Source organism: Eumetopias jubatus, unplaced genomic scaffold (genome assembly GCF_037043125.1).
Source record: "Eumetopias jubatus isolate StellerSeaLion01/CBP00866 unplaced genomic scaffold, mEumJub1_p1.0 scaffold_6, whole genome shotgun sequence".
In the NCBI taxonomy this organism is placed as follows: domain Eukaryota; kingdom Metazoa; phylum Chordata; class Mammalia; order Carnivora; family Otariidae; genus Eumetopias; species Eumetopias jubatus.
Window position 1 is genome coordinate 21,383,799 of NW_028274812.1, and position 22,878 is coordinate 21,406,676.

General features: G+C 38.2%; 1 protein-coding gene and 1 non-coding gene across 9 annotated transcripts in view; both read right to left on the bottom strand.

Moving 5' to 3' along the window:
- The window catches only part of UTRN (utrophin), a 500,702-nt gene that overhangs the window by 105,609 nt on the left and 372,215 nt on the right, over positions 1 to 22,878 (bottom strand). For all 8 annotated transcript variants that reach the window (XM_088023855.1, XM_088023858.1, XM_088023856.1 and 5 more), the window contains one exon: positions 8,824 to 8,953. In XM_088023855.1, the coding sequence (XP_087879981.1) occupies positions 8,824 to 8,953 (130 nt within the window). The remainder of the gene's footprint in view (positions 1 to 8,823; positions 8,954 to 22,878) is intronic.
- On the bottom strand, positions 20,748 to 20,854 carry LOC114222801 (U6 spliceosomal RNA). The gene has a single exon (XR_003612020.2). It is a non-coding gene; the product is annotated as a U6 spliceosomal RNA (small nuclear RNA).

Below are 22,878 nucleotides of genomic sequence, written 5' to 3' on the forward strand. Positions count from 1 at the left end.
GGCATACTGGAGCGCTTCAACAAAGGTTAATTTCTTTTATGACTCCTTTTATGATTTTATTACTAAGTCTGGGAGGTTTAGACATCTCTAGGGATTTTTACATAAGCAAACCAATAGATTAGCCAACAAAAATTCACAGGAAAAAAACAAAGCATCCCCATATCTCTAGACTTTTGACTTGCTCTTACTTTCCCTCTCTTTACCTGCCCTCCATTTCTCTCTCTTTTCTTCATAACCAAAAGATGATTCTGCTAAAATAATGGGAAATATATTCTCTCCACGTTTTCTGATTACATGATTAAGATTAACTTAACCTCTCTGATGATCAGTGTTTAAGAGGACTCCACCCATTTCCTATTTTGTATGATGATAACAATCATTATGAACTAGATTACGAGTACATCATCAAGGGCCATCAGCTGATTACTGTAATATTTCTAATTATGTTCATCTAATACATTATAAGAGTGACAATATTAAGAGGTTACCCAGACTAAATTAACCTGCTAATATGTAGCCTAAATCTTTCAGAAGGATATCATAAAGATGGTATGAATCCATCCATGCTGCCAAGAGACTTCTCAAATCCTTAAGAAAAAAAATGGTGAATAGATACATTTAGAGAAAAGCAAGAACTCCAAAGTTAAGACCTTTAGGGAGGATCTTCCACAAAAACCTACATGCAAGGTCTTAAGACAGGGAAGGAAAATGGAGAGGAAACTAGGAATGCAGAGTACTCTGTGGAGGGAGATAAATGGTACTTTTGATCAGAAGTTAATGGAGGTAGAACCAAAGTCTGGACACTTTTAAGCTTTATATTTCCTATAAAGTGGGCCCAAGTAAATAAACTCAGCACTGAGGTGAGGGAGAAGTAAGGCCAGATCATTAAGAAAATTAACCTCCAAGGAAAGGAGCAGGAACATCAGAGATGCCCCGGAACAGACCCGGCTAAGTAACCTGAGATCCAGCTTTCAATTTTGTGTAACCGAATATTCCCTGAATTTCTTCATACTAATGGCCGTTTTATAATTTATTCAAGTCATTAATGAGTGCTGGACAGTAGTGGAAGGGTCCCTGAGGGGTGGGGGATGGTACTGGGAAGAAAGAAGGGAAGCTGGGAATGTAAACTCCAGGAGGGGAAGGATATGTTTTGTTCACTCTTGTATCCTCAGTCTCTAGAATACTTAGCCATTCTTACAAAAGCAGTTAGGTACATCTTATGTTTATGTACTACCATAATAAGTGAGGAGTTTAACTAAAGAGAAGATTTTATGCCTTTGCTAGCATGAAACGTTTTAAAAAATGGCAAAACCTCTCACTCACCCTTGAAGATTCCAGCTTTCAAAGAGAGGAACAACAAAAACAAGATAAGTATTCCACCCCATTATAAGAGTTTAGTATCTTCCTATTCTTTATGTTTAAAAAAGTAACACCCCAAATGTCGATTACAATAGAATGCATACATGGAAAATACTGTCATCTTCTTTATGAGGCAAATGTAATTTATGGATGGTTGCAGTAGTGATTAGAGAACGCAGCAGATGGCGAACAATTAATTTAAAATGTTGTGCCCATCAAACTAACCTTTGTTATCATATAATTCCTCATCAAGAATGTTGACTTGTTTATTTAAATTGGATTTCATTACTATGGCATTCATTATCATGCAAAAAAGTTTTTGAAATTTTTCCCCCATCGGTGGGCTTAGTCAGCCAACTCACATATTTTAGGAAAGCTGAAGACTAGAGTCATTACATCCATACATATATTATAGAACTTTAATTGGGGAAGGATCCCATTGCTGCTCTGTAGTTAAGAATACTGAAAAAGAAAGCAACATTATATTTTTCTGTGCTTTTTCATGCATTACAACATTACTAATCTAATTTGGACTTGAGAAGCTAATTAAATTATTGTCTTGGTCTATAGGCCTGAAAGCTATTATTTATCCTTCAAGTTTTTATATGAAAATTAAAAAGACAAAGTCTAATATTGCCTAACCACCTTCTCCCTCGATGCTAGGAAAATCAGTGAACTGGGATGCCATCCTATTAAGCAGCTTGATATTTCAGTACAGAAAAAGCAACGGTAAAGGGAAAAGTAAAGAGTTATAAAATGTATTTAATTATTGTATGAAATTTCTTTAAAGTAGAAGAATGCAGAAAATTACTTTACTAACAAGCTGGAAGCACTTAGGACTACTGGGGTAACGAAGAGGGTACACCATGATGGTAAAGAGCGTGAAGTTTAGTGACTAAGCCCAACATGGCGCCTCGGCTCTGTCACGAGTGACAGTGTGCTTCCACACCTCTCAAAGCCTTGGTTTCCTCATCTGTCAGATGGGCGGTAACAGTATTCACACCTCAGTGAGTTGTTATGAGGATTAAAGGAAACAAGGCATGTGAGGTGCCTGGCACACTGTAAACGCCTGATCAAGGTTGCCTTATGAATATCTATGTCTACTAACATTTCTCTCCCTTCCTCCCTGGGCATCGACTCTTCCTCCATCTCACATGATGTTTATAGTATGGGCATGCAAATCCCAGTAGACCCTGAGCTCCACGTTACTCAAGCTGAGTCCATCAGAGCCCTCTCGTGTAATGTGCTGGAGCTAGAGAAGGGCTGTCTCTCCCTGGTAGGGGGTCATGAGGTAAATGGTGATAGAACAGCCAAGAAAATCAAAACTTGTAGAGAGAGACAGAAAGGAGAACAGAGAGAAAAGGCTTCCGGGTGGCATTCCAGTCCCTGTGGCCAGTTGTGACCATGCCCTTACTGTAATTTGGCTATGGGGGCTAATACATTTCCCCTTGTGCCTGTGCTTATGGAAGTCAGGTGTCTGCCCATTTACTATGACTAGGGTTCTAATGAATAAAGCTGTTATTAGGAAAATAAAAATGCCCTGGGAAAAAACACCCATCAGTTTTACTAGCCTAATTACTTAGGCTATAATGTGTAATTTGGTCTCATTTTATGAGATGCAAGGAAATAATTACTGCCACCTTTTTCTGTAAACTTAAGTTGTACTAAGAATCAGTATAAAAGTAAGTTCTACTTAACTATATGATAATTTCACATTTTCACTCATTTAATGATCATGAAATTTTATTTGCACAAGTTTGCTAATATTGGAATAAAATGGACTGACATAGTGGACTGAAAAACGTCATTTATTACTTCTTTGTTACATCATATATAAGATTTCACATAGGAGAAAAATACTCCTAATAACTGGCTTTCTAAAATATTATGAAACATTTAATAATTAAAAGAAAACAGTATACCCTGAGTTAAAATATTAACTACAAGTAAATATAAATAGGCAGCTGTCGAAGATCAAAGAGAAAAAAATATCAGATACTTTTGTATCTGAAAAAAATGATTAACTATTAATCACAAGTATAGGCATACATAATAAAATAAAGTACACACACACACGCACACACATATACACAAAGTAGAGAAAGAATATGATAAACTAACAGATGTCTTTTTTTCCAGGACTATCCTTTAAATGAAACAAAATCAACTAATCAAGTATACCAGGCTGAAAATGAAATAATGTTCAGACAGCCTAGAATAAAATAATAGTTGTAGCAATAGTAATGCCTTAACGGGAACGGTTTTTACAGCGGGAGGCCTGCTTCTCCCTCTCCCACTCCCCCTGCTTGTGTTCCTTCTCTTGCTGTGTCTCTCTCTGTCAAATAAATAAAGAAAATCTTTAAAAAAAAAAAAGGAAGACTCATGGGGAAATTGATGAATAAAATAATGAAATCTTTTTTATCTTAAAAATGAAAAGCTGAGAAGAAAAGAGCTTTTCTACACCTACATATACAATAAATTGTACAGCTTTCTAAACACTTTTAAAGGTGAACTAGCCTATAAAAGTGTTAGCAGTTTTATTTAGCAATTGATACCGTAACCTCAAATCATAAAATATATATGCGTGTGTGCGCATGTGCACCGGCATCTCTATGCGGTGTGGAGAGAGGGACGTCAAAGCAAAAGCTCTAACTCCCCTCTGCAAATCCGACCTTTGACCTGAACTGTAGGTGACAAATACGTGAGAAGGCTCCTGTACTCCCTGATTATCGCAAGAGGTTTGGGGGCCGAAGAGGGCTAAGGCTGACTGTGGCTGAGTCCACAGATGTTCTGTACATCCACCTTCCCTCTGTAGCCATGTGGTTTTCAAAAGGAACTGAAAGCCGTGACTGAGAATAGTAAGGGGTAAGGGGAAGCTGGGAGAATAAAGAAGCCAAGAAACAGCTGTGCAGGGTTAAGAGGCTCTAGACACTAAAAGTGGAGAAGGAGCCAAGTCAGTGGCCAATAAGCAGGGAGAGGAGATGAAAAGGAAGAGATGTGGTGAAAGCCAGCCAAAACACTTCGGGTTAGGAAAGGTCACCAACATAGAAGTTTCGAGCTCTGTTCCTGGATCTATGCTACATTAGCTGGTGACCTTGTTCAGCATCGCGGTATTTTGTTGGCGTTTTGTGTTTTTACTGAGGAAGGAAGGAAGGAAGGAAGGAAGGAAGGAAGGAGGGAGGGAGGGAGGGGAGGAAGGAGGGTGGGGAGGGAGGGGAGGAAGGGAGGAAGGAGGGTGGGGAGGGATGGAGGGAGGGATGGAGAGAAAGAAAAAGGCATACTGTTTTATCTGCCTGACTCATTGGGATAGTTAGGAGAATATGAGAGTGGTTTTAGAAGTACAAAGAACAATACAAAGGATGATGAAAGATTTACTCCTTTATCATTCTACCTCTTCATAGATATAAACCAGGTGATTAAAATCAAATGAAAAACAATTCAATTGTGCTAAAAAGAAAATTAATATAGTGACATGATGCAGATTAAATCAAATTAAACAGTTCCATGTGGCTCCATCCAGATAAGGGGGCTACTGACAAAGTTGTGAACTCTGTAAAGTATCTATAATTATTCAGATGATTTCAGTTCAATTAAAAATTATACTGACTTAAGAACCATTTATAGGTGGAATGGGTTATTCTGAGGAGTTAGCGTTCCAGCTAACACTTTACGTACTGAGCCCTAGATTTTTATGGTTGCCATTTTAAAAGGAAATATACTAAAACGTAGTACAAATTCCTATGCCTTCTCTTAACTGATTTATATTGTCTTCAAAAATAAACCATAATTCATAGCTTCAGGTTTTTCTTTTATTGTAAAAGGCCTCAAAGACTACTCTGTTTTGTTTTATTTTAGAAGTCTCATATATCCTCTCTAGAATTTCTTTCTCCTCCTTGCTGTCAGACAGTCAGCAGCCATTGCTCACTGTCACCCTTCTCCCTGCCCTGTCATTTCCATTTTGCCACATACCCACCATTCACTGGGACACAAGTTAAACTAGTTACAACAGTGTCTAAGGTAAGAGTTAATACCTCTGAGAGAGTGGCTTTTCCAGGAGTAAGAGTAGGATCTTCACTGTATTTGCTGTATAATATCTATTTGGCTGCTCAGATAATTTTACACACTCTTTCAGCTTCTGAATAAGTGAGAAAGGTCACTAAGGAAGAGAAGGGCTGAGCTCCGGACACAGATCTCGGGAACGCAGTCGGAGAGATGATGGGGAAGCATGGAGGAGAGCTGAGAGAGGAAGGCAGCCGGGAAGACAGTGAGCCCTCACTGACAGGGACAGGATGAGCAGGGACTGGGTGGGCAAACAAGGAAGGAGTTGGAAACCAGGCAAGACAGACCCACAGGCAGGAAAAACCAGGATAGGGGGCAACAGGCTAAAGGTAAGGAAGACCATTACCTGCAGAACATCACTAGCAGTTGGGTGTCAAATGGACATCAGTTTGGGGCAGAGAGAGAGATGAGATGCTGCCACCCAGGAAAACTGAGGCCAAATCCTGTGCAGCCTTGTGTGCCAGGGGAAGGAGCTTGCATGCCCTTCCAGGGGCTACCAGTGGTTTTTAAACCAGGGAAGCAAATGCCAGTTCTGAGTTTCAGATTTATCACTGTAGTGTCTATGTCGAGGCAGAGATACCAATTAAGAAAGACTAACAATAGTCCTAACCAAAAATTACAAGGGCTTAAAGTAAGGCAGTAATATTAGTAGTGATTTTCAAATATTCAAAATATACATACTTGAAAGATGGTAAGGGACTAGATCTTAAAAGTTCTCATCACAAGGAAATATAATTTGTAACTGTGTGTGGTGATGGATATTAACTAGACTTATTGTGGTAATCGGTTTGCAATCTATACATACATCAAATCATTATGTTGTATACCTTATACTTCTACAATATTATATGTCAATTATATCTCAATAAAACTGGAGAAAAGGGGAAATATCTAGCAGAGCATACCTGATGAGATTTCTTTGTCAGCAACTTATCACTGGGTCGAAAAAATTAATTTGCTTCTTTTTAATAGCATTTGTCAACAGATTCCTGAGAGCAATTCATACCTGTAATACTCAGCAATAAAGTAAAACGCCACAGGTTGACACACACACACACACACACACACACACACACACACACACACACACCACTGTAAGATAATTGATAACAGAAAAAAATGAGAAAAAAAGAGCTGGAAGAAAAAAGTCATTTAGAAAGTCATGCAGAGAAGTACTTTCTGAAATAGTTACTTAAAAGTAAAGAGATGGATCCATTTTGCTGTGCCCCTATGCACAGTACACAGCACACTCAATAAATAACTGCTTATTAAAATGAATAAAAAAATCATTATGTCATTTCTCCCTGCCCTCTCCCCTCCAACAGTGGGTACTTCACGTAGCATCACACAAGACAACTAATGTTCAAATGCTCTCTATTTCTGATAGCAGCTCTACATAATTCATGGTAAACAACAAAAGTATAAAAGCTATTATGGATAATTTTCTTTCATTTACCTTTAACAGCAGGTAAAATCAGCCAGTACTGCAGAAAGCAGTATCAGGAAAGGAGGAAAGTATAAAAATTGCTAATCATAAAAAAACAAAAACCAAGAAAATCATAAAGTTAAATTGATGACTTTTTTTCTTGCCCCCCAAAATAGTGTTTGAAATGGGGCTTAGAAACATACCAAATGTAACAGCAAAATAAGAAGGCAAAAAAGCAATATTATCATACCCCTTAAACTGACTAGCCACCAAGAAGAAAATTTATAGCCAAGTGAAGCTTTGATGATATAACAATACTTTTTCACTGTGATGAAGTAGCTTATTATAAAAATGTTGCCTCTGTTCTCTGGAAAGTACTGGGGAAGCAAGAAGCCAAGGAACGCAGATTTAAGGTGGACTTTAAATTGTGTCAGGTGAGACAAGTGAACTTATTTTTCTTCCGAGCTTAACAACAACAACTGTCACAGTGCACTCTTTCTCGGTGTACTGAGCGGAAATGTTCTGACTCTCCCGGTCCTCTGCAATCTGAGCCAGACAGCACGTACCAGCCCCTCATTCCCGCCTCCTGCCTGGGCACACAGCCACTTTGCTCCTCCCTGCTGCTGTGATGATCCTGTCCTAGTGTGGTCTTCCCTCCTCCCTGGACCCGCTCACTGCCCAAGCATCCCCACAGGTGCTCAGCTCATGCACGCATTCATTCAGCCACTGTGCAGTAAGCACCTACTACGTGTGTGTGTGTGTGTGTGTACGCTGTGTGCAAGAATGTGTGTGTGTGTGTATGTATAATACACATATAACAGAATCCTCAGAAGGAAGACTACTTCAAAGCCAAGAAAATCAATTACGAGGGATTTGCAGACTGTGAGGTTTGTTGAAAGGTAGAAGCCCACTGATGACTTAAGTCGCCAGTAGGCTGACTGGAAAGACGATGATGCTACCAGCAGAAAATAAACATGAATGCTAGAAAAGATAATAAATATGCTGTGTGTGTGTTGTGTATGTACACAGACTCACATATAAAGCTAGGCTTAGAGGGTTAAGATCATGATCTTGACAGGAAATTTATTCAGATTGAAGTAAGGCTACTCTGACAAAGGCTGAGAAGGAAAATGGCTGCTTGTCCAAATGTCTGCTTCAGTTTCAGCTACAAAGAAAGCATTTTTCAACTGTACTTTCCTTACAAGTAATAAATGCTCATGAATTATGCTGCTGGACACAGCATGAGGCAGTCTTTCAGGTCTGCCTTCGCTATGTGAAGTGAATGATGAGAAAATATTTGGAATGGCATGTTTGTTTTTAAAAATGCATCAGAATGCCTTTATTGCCAACAGTGAAAAATCATAATAAAGATCTACGTTGGCCCCAAATTCATCTCTTAAATTTACTGTGTGATTTACTGCTATTTGCTAAGAAGGTAGTTTCTGTTTCTTTTCAGCCAAAGTACATAAATAGTACACGAATAGGTTAATTTTCAATTAAATAAATTCTGTTGTCTGCTTGTAAAAGAAAGGTGTTTTACTTTAGTGCCTTATTTTAAAAAGCAATCTGAAAAAAACAGAAGCTTAAAAAAACTTTGATTATTTATATACTTATGTATATTGTATTTTAAAAACCACTCCTTTGGTTGCAATCATTTATCATGTAATTTGTTTGAATATAAGAAATACAAATTTTTCTTTCTCAAAGAAATTACTTTTAGTTACAGTATGCCTTTTACTAAATCTATTTGTCTGCAGTTAATTTCCTTTAAAACAAGGATATTGATGTATACAGTCATCTCATTTTTAATGTAAAAACCTAGATATTTATTAAAGAATGACATATTCGATTAAACTAACACTCCGAAGAAAAATTTTAATATTAGATCCTAAAATACCGTAAGGAAATTTCCTACTTGATTTTGGTATTCTGTTCCTCTCACATGTGTTCTTATGACGTACGAAAGAAACCAATCTCACCTGTTTTTGATTGTAGATTTCTTCTTGGTTCTTCAGGGGCCTCAATTGGCTGATCAGCCAGGAAAACTCGAGCTTGGTCTATGGCATTTAGAACAGAATACTCCTTTTCCTTTAACTCTCGTCTCAGGGCCTTTGCAAAGAGAAGCAAAAGTTGAATTTGTAAACTCCTGTGTTCACCAAGTGATGAAACATCTTCAATTAGACTATGGACCACAGTTGTCTAGGGAATGACTAATAACCATTTAAGCAAAGTCAGAAGTGAAAATATAAACTTTACACATATGAATGATGAAACATGAATAAAAGCAAAAAGATGATAGGACTTAAAGATGCAAAACAAAAATCTTTACAATATTCACCTAAGGGAAATTGTTATAGTATATTTGAGCTTACACAAACTGTACTTTTAGGGTAATCACTCCTGTCAGATTACTAAAATAGAATAGCCTGTTCAAAGATACCTTTTTCTTATGAGACTGACAAAAAAAAATTACATCCAATAGTACAGAAGCAGGCAATTTCACAAGTAGTAATGAGATCCTCAGAAGTGTTTTACATTCTTTAGAATATATTAAGGAAAAAAACTAAGAGATGGATACAAATTAAAGTACATGAAATCAAAACTAAACCAAAGAGAACACATAAAAGACAGTCTCCAATTATCTTCAAATACGTTCCATCTCGCATGCTGAGGCAATTACGATTTTTCCCTTGTGAGGTTTTTCATGCAAATTTATGATTCTCAGAACAGTCTGCCTTTAGTACTTTTGTTCTTTTAAGTAGGGTTAAATTTTCACCTCTGCTCCCATAAAATGTTTGGTGATTAAGACTCTGACTAGAGTTTAAAAACAAAGCTCACTCACTGACTATTGCAAGGTAAGAGGAAATGAAGATTTTCTCATGTGCTATTTGAATGCTGGAGTGAAACCAAAATTGTTGCTAATATTACTGTTATCCTCTTAAAATTATACACATAAACACCTCCTGGCTCTAATATTTTGCTGAGGTACAGTTACCTGATAATGCATTATGAAAACTCTGGTTATTGTTTTCTAAAATATTGTATTCTAGTACTATTTTAGAATCAACACAATTTTTGTTTCTGAACACAACTATTTTTTTCAAATAGCATCTGGCATAACTATGTTGGGATGACAGGGCTAAATCCTCAACCCCGGTAAATAAAAGAAAAAAAAATCTAGAAACACCAGAATCATCATCTGATGTGAAAACCAGAGCTAAACACCAGAAAAACACCAGTAATGAATTTGTTCTATTTTTTTGTAAAGATTTTATTTATTTATTTTAGAGAAACAGAGAGTGTGAGTGAGCAGGTCAGGGGAGGTGCAGAGGGAGAGAGAGAATCTCCAGCAGACTCTCTGCTGAACACGAGGCCACGGGGCTCCATCCCAGGACCCTGAAATCATGACCTGAGCCAAAATCAAGTGAGATGCTCAACCAACTGAGCTACCTAGGTACCCCACCGGTAATGAGTTTAAAAGAGAACATTGCTAGTGGGGAAGGGTGAGGGGAGATGAATGACGGAACAGAACGTTGGTTTTTGCAATAAGCACTGTAAGTACAATTTGACTATTTACAATTATTATCTTGACAAAAAATTTAAAAGGATAAAGTGAACAATAGCAAAAAAGCACCATTCTCTAAAATCCATGGATAAATTTATAGCATCTACATAACCAGATTGTGAAGCAAGCACAAATCAGTAAATCCCCACATCAGTTAGCACCTGTGAGCATCAAATGACTATGTGACAAAACCTTCACCATCTCTATTGAGAAATGTGGCTTGTGAAGAAGTCCCAAGGTGTGACATTCAAGACAAATAAGATGATCTTCTGACATTTAAAGTTTCTGATGCGTGGAAACAGAAAGAGACATAAGAGAAACAGGGAAATACATTTTAATCCAGAAATATATACACACATTTCCAGGTCTTGAGCCTATTCTTTAAATTTAGATTATTGTGTTGTTACAGCAAGAAGCTCTAGATTGATGAAAATACTCCTAGTATTTACTTCCCAAAGCACCTGGAAATATAAAATATAAAATAATGATACGAAAGAGCATGTTGCTTAAAAGCCAGCAGTGAAAAACTGGGTAATATAGCAGATTTATAAAAATTTTAGTGACCCAGAGTATTTATTCCTCCCAAACCCAAATCTAACCAGTAAATGTGGGAGAGGTAAAGATTCTTAAAATAATGTGCAAGGGCTGCGCTAGATTTCTTCTTTTTGAAAGTGAAGTCCCAGACATGAACCTATTTAACGCAAGCTGCTAAAAGAAAAGTGAAGGAATCCGAAGAACACCTCCTCCTTCTGGTTGATCAAATAGGATGAGGATTCACGGGCAGTATTTACAAAAGGGAAGCCTGGTGGAAACACCATCTAGGTGATGATGGGGAAGGAAATTAAAAACTGAGAGAAGATAGAGAATAAAGGAATGTGACTTAGAGAAGGGAGCACAGAAGCAGTACTGGTCCTCTGGAAACACACAATGATTACGGGGCATATATTTCACAGAGGGTGAATCCCGATCTCATGGTGGAGAAAGAAAATAACAGGATCCATATGATTTAGGTGTACAGTAGTGCCCAACTGGGAGTTCTGGATTATTATGAGTCCGCAAAATGTGCATTGGCTAGGGGGCTGGGGAACAGAAATAGCATTGGAGAGATTTTTGTTAAAACTATTTTTAGACAGGGTGCCTGGGTGGCTCAGCCATTAAGCGTCTGCCTTCGGCTCAGGTCATGATCCCAGGGTCCTGGGATCCAGCCCCGCATTGGGCTCCCTGCTCAGCGGGAAGCCTGCTTCTCCCTCTCCCACTCCCCCTGCTGGTGTTCCCTCTCTAGCTGTGTCTCTCTCTGTCAAATAACTAAATAAAATCTTAAAAAAACAAACTATTTTTAGAACTTCAAACATCCAAATGGAAATATATATTTGTCTACAGAAAGGACACTTGGGAACACTCGCCAGTCAACTTCCTTGATGGCTGGAATTTTACCAATTTAACCCAAATGCTCTTGTGATGGGAGATTTCACTGGCTGGCGGTTTACTCTGCCTGGAAGGCTTCTTTCCCCAGATATCCACATGGCATATTCCTCCTCCCAAGAGGCCTTCTCAATGAGGCCCACCCACCCATACTATTTAATGTAGAATTCCACCTCTCGCATCCGCTACATTTCCCATCACCTTCCACTAGGCAAAGTAGGTATTTAGTTATTATGGTTATTGTTTCTCATCTTTTTTTTTTTTTTTCATGTTTCCCTCAGATAAAAGATAAGCTCCACAAGGCCAAGGACATTTCCTGGGGTTTTTTGTTTGTTTGCTTTTTGCTTTTCACTGTGGTAAACGAGGCACCCAACGTCAGCGCTTTGGGACCTGGTAGAGCTAGGGGGCTCGGAAATGCTTCCTCATGGAGGTGGTGTCTAAATGGAGTCTTGTAGAGAGAGAAGAGTATTTCCAAAAGAGGAAACTAAGAACTAGCAGAAGAATAAGGGAGTATGACCGTGTGCGCACTTAGGGAACTATAAACGTTTAGTGAAGAGCCGAGCAGATATCAGGTCACAAAAACCACTGTATGATGTCCTAACAGAGCATGACACAACCAATGATGGGCACTGGGAAGCCACTGAAGAGCTGGACAAGATAGTAGGGGGCTATGACTGTCCAATTCACACTCCTGTTTTTTTTACAGTACCATTGTCAGGTCTCCCAGATTCATGAAAAACAAATCTGAGTCTGAGAATGCCCCATAGGACTGGAGAATCTATTTTCCTTCCTAACCACATGAAACCTCAGCACTTTTTAAAACAATCTCTCTGCATAGGGCGTTGGCAGGGGAATGTCTGATGAACTCCTTCAATATGCCAAGAGAGGGAAGCAGAAGAGGAGAGTGTGGGCAGGTGGGGCTCAAGCCCTAATGCCAACTCACCACCCAAATATTCTAGAGAAGAGCATACATTTAATAATACCTGTTCATATGATATTTTGCAAATTTAATTTTATTATTCAATTTGTCCTATTTCAATTACATTTAACTGCATGTCAGAAATGGGGTTTAACTTTCAACAGTATTATACACATAATCATTTCACCACCCTTTACCTCTCAATTAGACATAAAAGAAAACCAGCATTTCCTAACCACCTGGTGAACATTAATGATAAGATAATTAGACCCTAACAGAGTTGTTTTGTATACAGAGCTACAAAGTGGCATCCAGCTTTAGGTTCTAATATCACATGACTTATACATGGGCTGCCTAAAGTGAGTATAACATAATCTAATAGGAATTTTTCTATTTTAATGACTTTATATTTTCATTCAAAACAATTCTGTTCTCAGGCAATAACAAGTATTGGCAACGATGTGAAAAAGTTGGAAACTTTTATACTGCTGGTGGAATGATAAAATGGTGCAGCCACTCTGAAAAACAATTCGGCAGTTTCTTAAAACGTTAAACATAGAGTTACCACATAACCCAGCAATTCCACTTGTAGGTACATACCCAAGAGAACTGCAAGTATATGTCTACATAAAAACTTATATATGAATGTTCATATCAATATTATTCATTAATCGCCAAAATATGGACACAACCCAAACATCAACTGGTGAACAGATAAACAAAATGTTGTATATCCATAAAATGAAAGTCTTATTCAGCAGTAAAACTGAATGAAATACTATGATCCATGCTACAACATGGAGGAACTTTGAAAATGTTATGCTAAGTGAAAGAAGCCAGACACAGAAGCCCATTAATATGAAATGCCCAAAGGGATAAGGGTATAGAGACACATGGTAGAACAGTGGTTGCTTAGGGCTGGATGGTTGGGGGAAAAATGGGGGAGTGACAGCTCATGGGTGTGGGTTTTCTTTTTGGGATAATGTTCTAAATCTAGATAGTGATGATGGCTGTACACGTCTGTGAATATACTAACGGCTACTGAACTGTTCACTTGAATTTTATGCTGTGTGAATAATATCTCAATAAAGTTAGTATTAAAATAAAATAATAATTCTGTTTGTTCTCCCAAAAAAGTTCCCAAGGTAATCTGATTATGTCTAACTTCTAACCCCACCCATCCGCAAAGGAGTAGCTCATTCTGTATGTTCAGTATATACCCCCTCAGTTTCCAGAGCACTTCCTATTTCTCTAGCATAGCTCATCCTAATATACTGTGATCGTGCATCTGTCCCCTCCATTATATTGTCAGTTTTTCTAGGATAAAGGCTCACATCTTAATCATTCGAAATTCTCTTCAGTGTTTGCCTAGACATATATAGAAAGTACTCAATAAATGCTTAGGGAATAAGGAATAAAAGAAGGAATGCTTTCAGATTAAATACTAGGTAAGATACCAAAATAGGGAGGAGCAAAATATAACAAAGTCTCCCACACGTGATTACCCTAAATTGGATATCCTAAATTATTGGATTCCAGTTAGCTCTGGGTTATTTGAACTATATTCTTTGCAAATTATTGACAGCATGTATTGCATGGAGCACTGGGTGTTATACGAAAACAATGAGGGGTGCCTGGGTGGCTTGGTCTTTAAGCGTCTGCCTTGGGCTCAGGTCATGGTCCCAGGGTCCTGGGATCGAGCCCTGCATCGGGCTCCCTGCTCTGCGGGAAGCCTGCTTCTCCCTCTTCCACTCCCCCTGCTTGTGTTCCCTCTCTCGCTGTGTCTGTCTCTATCAAATAAATAAATAAAATCTTTAAAAAGAAAACAATGAATCATGGAACACTACATCAAAAACTAATGATGTACTGTATGGTGACTCACATAACATAATATAAAATTTAAAAAAAGGAAATTAATTTTTTGAGGCAGAGTTAGCTTTCTCCTATCATCTAATTACAGAAGTATTTTTTAGAAGATTTTATTTTTAAGTAATAACTACACCCAACATGGGGCTTAAATTTATAACACCAAGATCAAGAGTCATATGCTCCACCCACTGAGCTAGCCAGGCACTCCTTCCTATTAACTAATTATCAGCTAGTCAATACTAAGCCTTTTACTTTACTGTTGATTATTGTTGAATTAATAGCAAAAATCTTGTTTTTCTCCCTAGATAAACAAGTAACAGATTTCACTGAGAGGTGTGGTATGGGCTCACTCCATCTTCCCTTTTTTTTACACATCCTAACCCATGAGGTAACTGCATAGAGCATAGTTTCCCAAAACTACTGGAGTCATTAGATTGAAGGGTGAATCTGTTATTACTATTGTGTATCAAATCCATCTGAAACGTATTGGCTTAAAACAATGACAACTTACTATTCAAGATTTTTTGGATCGGCCAGTTACCCATCTCCTCTGCCACCAGAGATCACTCCACCTGTCATTTAACTGGGATTGCAAGTCCAAGATGGGTTCATTCACGTGTCTAGAAAATATTGTGAGCTACTGGCTGGAATACCACAGTTTCCCTCTCTATAGACTCTAAATGCCCTGTAGGCTGGACTGGGCTTCTTTGAAGCCTGGTAGTTAGTGTTCCCAAAGAGTAGAGTGAAAGCTGCAAGATTTCTTAAGACATAGACTCTAGAACAGCTCTGTCCAACAGAACTTCCTGCACAGATAGAAATGCTCTAAAACCATGTTGTCTAATATGGTAGGAACAGGTGGCTTGCAACATTTGGTACTTGAAATATGACTAATTGAACTAAAGAACTGGATTTTAAATTTTATCTAGTTGTAATTAATTTAATTTAAATACAAGTGGTCACATATAGCTGAGAGTCACCACGTCAGTACCACTCTAGAATTTGCACTTCTGCCACATTCTATTATTTAAAGCAAGTCACAAGGCCCAGCACAGATTCAAAAGAATGGACAAATACAGTGTATTTCTGGGTGAGGGGAAGAGCAATGATCCTCCACATAGGGGCTGAGATACAGAGAATCATGATTCATTATTATAACAACCTACCACACAGGATAAAGGGGAAAGGAAAGGCTGGGGGAGGCATGGGGATTGGTACTATTTTATATAAGTAGCCACGGAAGGCATCTCAAAGACGGTGATGTCTGAAGAAAGAGCTGAAGGAAGTGAGGAAGCCAACCATAAGAATATCTGGCGAAAGAGCAATCCAGGCTGGGAGAATGGCAAATACAAAAGTCCTGAGGGGAGTGCTTGCCTGGCTTAGCAGGCTGGCACTGTCAGAGCTGGGTAAACAAAAAGGATGAGGGTGACTGCTTCTGTAAAAATGTTTCGAATTGTGAAAGTTAGAAGGAAGGCTTTGTGGTTGAAAGTAACCACATACTTCTTTATACAGCAGACATCTAGCTACCTTACTGACTCAAGGCCTGGCCGTTGACCTAAGAAGGCTCTGTGTGACAACCTTACTGCAAAGCTTATGCATTTTCCATTCTAACAGACAGTTCAAAGACCTCACTCTCCGCCCCCCTTCTCCCCCCCGCCGCGGCAAGCACATGTGAAATCAAGCCTCACCCTATAAGCAGTAGACCGGATCAGTTGTAACAAGGAGGGAGAAACAAAATAATTTCAAAAACTAAAATTGAAACTTTATTTTAAACGTTGCATGCTCTGAAGTTTTTAATATCAGGAAATATGGTCTCGGATACCTCAGAAGTCAAGAATAATAAATGGAAAGCAAAATGATTGTCCCATGGCCATAAGAAAATGTTCAACGTCTCTCTCATCCTAAGGTGGCGTGAGGGTATATTACAGAATTTTCCAACAAAGATTTCCACCAAAATAAAAAATTTAAAACATAGTAAATTCATATAATCCGAAGGAAATATGCCAAGCACAAGAGGAGATGGTAATGAATAAGCCACGATCCCAATCCTCAGGGAACTTACAGTCTAAAGGGAAGAGAATGCTGGTCACAATGTGTTAAGTGCCACCAATCTTCGAGAGAAGAACAAACAGGACACTGAGGAAATACAGAGAAGGTGGAGGGAGGTGGAGGGGGCACAAGCAACCTTGTGTTGAAAAAGAAACTGGAATTAGAGTAAAGGTAATTAAGGGAAAAGCAATTCAAGGAAACAGAATAAGCAGGTAAAGTAATCTAGTCTCTCATTGTTTTCCGTTAAGCAGCTTCTGCATCTCATTTAAACTAAAGGAAGCTCTGGAATATCAGATTAGTGAAAAACTGATTCAAATATCAGAACTTAACTAGCAAAAATCTCAGTGTTTTCATGCTCAACAGAATTTCTCCAAGCCCCAAACCCCACTTGCAGAGCCCACCTTTCCTGTCACTTCTCTGCCCCCTTTCAGACTCAGGGTACTGTTTGGCAGCTTACTGGTATGAGTGTCAGGCAGCAGAGTAAATTGCTCCTTATTCAATTTTAAATGCCTAAAGAGAGACTCTCAATGATCCTCCTGCAATGTCTAGGAACACTTCTCCCCACCTGCTATCACTGGGAAGGACAGGGGATTAAGGGTAAGAAGGTATAGATCTTCCTTCACTTACTATGGGGTTACGACCCCATAAACCCCACTGTAAGCTGAAAATACCGTAAGTCAAAAATGCACTGAACACACCTAACCTACCAAACATCATAGGTTAGCTAAGCCTACCTTAAATGGCTCAGAACACTTACATTAGCTGACAACTGGGCAAAATCATCTAACACAAAGCCTATTTTAGAATAAAGTTGGACAGTGCATGTAATTTATTAAACGCTGTACTGAAAGTGAAAAGCAGAATGATCGCATGGAGACAGAATGGTTGTCAATAGGATCAGTCACTGACCCTCATGAGTGTGTGGTGGTCTGGGAACTGGCTGCCCCTGCCCAGCATCACGAGAGGGGACATCCTGCATAATGCTAGCCCAGGAAAAGATCCAAGTTCAAAATTCGAAGTATAGTTCCTACTGAATTCCTATGGCTTTTGCACCATCATAAAGTTGAAAAACTGTAAGTCTACCATCAAGTCAGGGATGGTCTGCATAAAGAAATGACTGGGATGGGTTAAGTCTGAAAGTCTCTCAAGTCAATCGGCTGTTCATTTTCATCATGAACATGGCATTGGCTCACTGCAGGGGCTGAGTTGCTGCCAAGCAAAGAGCAGTATGATCAGTTACTCCTGGAGCACTGACATGGGCAGGACCCTGCAAATCACCTGATGTGAAAACAAGGCCTGAGAAAACCTGGAGGGAGGAGAGGAATCTCTGACATCCCCATCTGTCCTAAATAGCAGCTTGCCACACTGCCCTGAGACCAAGGGGAGACAAGAGGAGAAAAAAAGCACACACGTGGGTGTGAACTAAATTTCAGTGTCAGCCCCTCTTCTTTAAGTAACAACTGTCTCCTCTCTTTACTCTAAAGCATCATCCAAATTGTCTGTATATCAATTGCCAAAGTTCTCTGAGATGCACTTTTCCTAAAATTTTCTAGACCACAATATTAAAATTATAAATAAAGCAGATCCTTTGGCTCTCTTGCTTCAAGCCCTCCAAGAGCTCCCTGTTGCACTTGGAACCAATTCTAAACTTCCTATCAAGATCTGGATCTTCCCTGCTCTCCAACTTCAACTACTAAATACCCTAATTTCTAGTCTCAAAGTCTTTATTTCTGTTCCTAGAATATGCCAAGTGTTCCTTCCTCATGTCCTGTGTAATACAGAGTCAAGGAAGGAGAACTCCCGAGAAATGGGAGTAGCCCATTCACTGTCTCACCTGTGAAGTTAGTAGAATAGTAAACTAGTTACTATTAAAATGATGCTAACCTAAAGTCTTACCAACATTCTCACCTCTTTTCCAAGACAGAATTCTTTCCTCAGCCTCTATTCACCATTACTTATGGAGGAAAGTTCTAGCTGCTTTATCTATAGCTTTGGATGACCAATACCAGTATCCGACCCTCCATTAGCAAGAACAACTGAATTTAACTCTCTTAAGGGATAAATTATTTAATTCTAAGAAAAATGGAATCATGTGATCCTCCAAAATTAAGTGAAAATGTTTGGAAAGTATAAAACTGGGTTGCGAGATTCTTATGTCACTTTAGATTTTAGAAAACATATAAATCTAAGGTCTTTTTGTGAACCAATTTGTTCCAGACTAAAACAGCAAAGTAAAGCTCTGTGATGGCAAAAATGGTTGGCAAGATTACATCACATACACTAATTTGATATAAATACCAAATTTCTTCAACTGATCAGTCCAACAATGTATATCTTTTTCCCAATCCTTTGATGTACAACCAAATCAAACACATTCAACCAGCTCTCTCCCTTCTCTTTTAGAGAAAAACAGAATCAGACATCTGACATCCCAGAACTGCTCTCTAAATTCCCATCCTGCCATGGGATACCAGCATTTTAATGCTAACAATACAAGGTTCAAGGAAAGAGGGGGGAAAATGAGAAATCACAGGCAAGGGTGCAGTGAAACTTCACTTTCATACATTGCTAGAGGCGGAAAATTGGTTCAATCACTTGGGAAAGTAGGTTGGCAATATATCAAGAGTCATTACTATGTTCATATTGTGTGAAACAAGAATTTCACCTTTGAGAATATACCCTAGGAAAATGATCCAGAAAAAAGCTACAAACACAAAAGTTTTCATTATAAAGTTATTTATGATTTAAAAAATTTGAAAGCAATTTAAATGTCTAACACCTGGAAAATATTTAGGCTCACTATGGTATGGCTACACTAGGGACCCCTTATGTAACCTTGGAAAATTACTATGATAATGACTACATAGCAACATGAAGAAAAAGACATGACATATATCTAAGTAAAAAAGACAGGATGAAAACTATGTACCCTATTAGGACTGTGTGAAAGATAAATACGCAAAAAGAACATACTCATGCAAAATGAAAATGGCTGTTACAGTGGTAAACTTAAGGCCAATTTTTTGTTCTTTATTTTATACAATCTGTAATGATATTATTTTCATAATTTAAAATTATACTTTTCTCCCTCAGAGGGAGAGATGAACCATGAGAGACTATGGACTCTGAGAAACAAACATGGTTTTAGAGGGGAGGGGGGAGGGGGGAGGGGTTATCCTGGTGATGGGTATTAAGGAGGGCACATACTGCATGGAGCACTGGGTATTATATAAAAAAAAATGAATCGTGGATCACCACATCAAAAACTAATGATGTATTGTATGGTGACTAATATAACATAATAAAATTTAAAAAATTAAAAAAAAATAAATAAAATTAAAAAATAAATAAAATTATACTTTTAAAAAAGGAATATTAAATGGAATCTAGCTCATTTATCATTGAACAAATTATTACTTTCATTTATTTTTGCTTTTTTATTGAAATACAACTGGTATACAATATCCCATTAGTATCAGGTATACATCATAGTGATTTGATGTTTTTGTACATTACAAAATGATCCCCACAATAATTCTAGTTACCTTTTGTCATCATACAAAGCTATTACCGTATTATTGACTACATCCCTTATTCTGTACATCATAAACTCATGATTTACTAATTTTATAACTCTGAGTTTATAGCTCTTAGTCCCCTTCACCTATTTCACCCACCCACCACCCCCTCCCCACTCTGGTAATCAACAGTTTTACTGTACCTATGAGTCTGTTTCTGTTTGTTTATTCATTTGTTTCTTAGACTCCATGTGTGAGATCATATAGTATTGTCTTTGGCTCTCTGACTTATCTCGCTTAGCATAATACCCTCTAGGTCCATTCATGTTGTCGCAAATAGCAAGATTTAACTCATTTTTTATGGATGAGTGATATTCTATCGTATATATATACCACATCTTCTTCATCTACTAATGGACACTTAGGTTGTTTCCATATCTTGGCTATTGTGAATAAACACAGGCATGAATATATGTCTTCAAACTGATGTTTTCAATGTCTTCACATAATTACCCAGAAGTAGAATTACTGGATCATATGGTAATTCTATCTTTAATTTTTTGAAAAAATACGGAATGTTTCATGAATTTACATGTCATCCTTGCATAGAGGCCCGGCCAATCTTCCGTGTATCATTCCAATTTTAGTATAGGTACTGCCGAAGCAAGCACAAATTACTACTTTTAATGAATGGCATTATTAATAATTACAAATATATTTCAGAAGCATAGTTTTTATATATACAACAACCATGAAACTTTCCCATTATGTTTTACCTCATGACCTCTCTGAAGCTAAATTTATTCTAAACGTGTAACACACGACAACAGTTACTGAATGAGGCATTCCCTGTGTTTAAGGTACTGCCTGTCTGTGAGGAATCTTAACCCATCTAGCTTTCAAGGTGTCAAATCTCTACACAAGAGAGAACCCAGCAATATTCAGTATATAAGGGCAAATAAGCTACATTTTATTTATTTATTTATTTTTAAAGATTTTATTTATTTGACAGAGAGAGACACAGCGAGAGAGGGAACACAAGCAGGGGGAGTGGGAGAGGGAGAAGCAGGCTTCCCGCGGAGCAGGGAGCCTGATGCGGGGCTCGATCCCAGGACCCTGGGATCATGACCTGAGCCAAAGGCAGCCGCTTAATGACTGAGCCACCCAGGTGCCCCAATAAGCTACATTTTAAAAGCTATCTCAACAATTAGAGATATGTCAATGCTTTCCCCCTTATACAAAAATCTTTCCAACTCCTGATTTGAATAATTTAGGTAATATTAAAAAAGAAAGAAGGTAACCTCTTAACTGGCTATAATATTAAAATGTAAAGTATGGTGTTGATTAATATTCTTACAACTTCAAGTATGTCATATAATTGAAATTATTTTTAGCTCTTCAGGAAATACTATTACTTATATTTCTGTCAGCTAATCTTTATTAAAGATTCATCTATTCAAAGTAGAAATATCTTCAAAAGGGAATATTCTTTTGAACATGAATAAGTAAAAAGGGATTAAAGAGAGATAAAGAGAAAAAAAAGGAACAATCATACCTCTTTGGGTTATCTTTGGGTATATTTCATTCTTTTAACATTCAACAAAAATTGATTATCTAAAGTGTCAGGCATAGACCAAGAGACAACAGAAAATAAGTAAGTAATTATAGAGGATGATAAATATTATGGAAAAAGAAAAAAGTAGAACAGGGTAACAGAGATTAGGGGCACTGGGAAGGGGGTTCGACTGGTGTAGAGAAGTCTGGGTAGGCTTCACTGGGGAGATACCATAGAACAAACATTTGAAAACAGTGGAATAAATCATGTGGATACCAAGTTAAGAGCATTCCAGGTACAGAAGACAACATAGTGCTGCAACTGAAGGCACAGCTAGGGGCCAGTGTGGCTGATACCAGACTTTACGAGAGAAAATAGTAGGAATGAGGTGAGCAAGGTGTGAGTGGGAGGTAGGTCACACCACGGAGGGTCTTGTAGACCATTCTGAGAACAGTGGCTTTTATTCTGAATTAAACAGGAAAATGCTACAGAATTTTGATTCATTGGAATAGGAACACTCTGGCCACTGTATTAAGAGTAACAGAGATTGATAACTGTAGCTCCTAATAGATGGTAAGACATAACCAGATTCTGATTCTATATTTTCAACACAGAACCAACGAGATTTTCTAACAGAGGGAATATGAAAGAAAGACAAGATTGAAGGTGATTATTATTTTTTATCTAAGCAACAACAGAATTCTTTCCATTGAAATGGGGGGAGATCAGGTAGAATGATTTTGAGCAGCAAGTTCAGGAATTCAGTTTGGACTTACTAAGTTTGAGGTGTGTATTAGATACCCAAGTAGAGATGCCACATAAAGAGATACAAATTTGGCATATAGATGGCACGTGACGCCAGGAAACAATGAGTTCAGGAAGGAATAGGTACAGAGAAGTTGGCATAGCCTGGCCCCTGGTGCATCCCAATTCTAGGAGGCTGAGGAAAGAAGGAGGGGCCAGCAGAGGAGGTTGAGAAGGAGCTACCAGGGAGGTAAGAAGAAAACCAGCACAGAGTGGTGTCCTAGAAATCAAGTAAAGAGACCGAACAGAGCAATAGTTAGTGAGGTGACAAGAAAAGGACTGAGAATGGACCCCTGGTCACATCTCAGCTGACACGAATGCACAGGGACAGAAGAA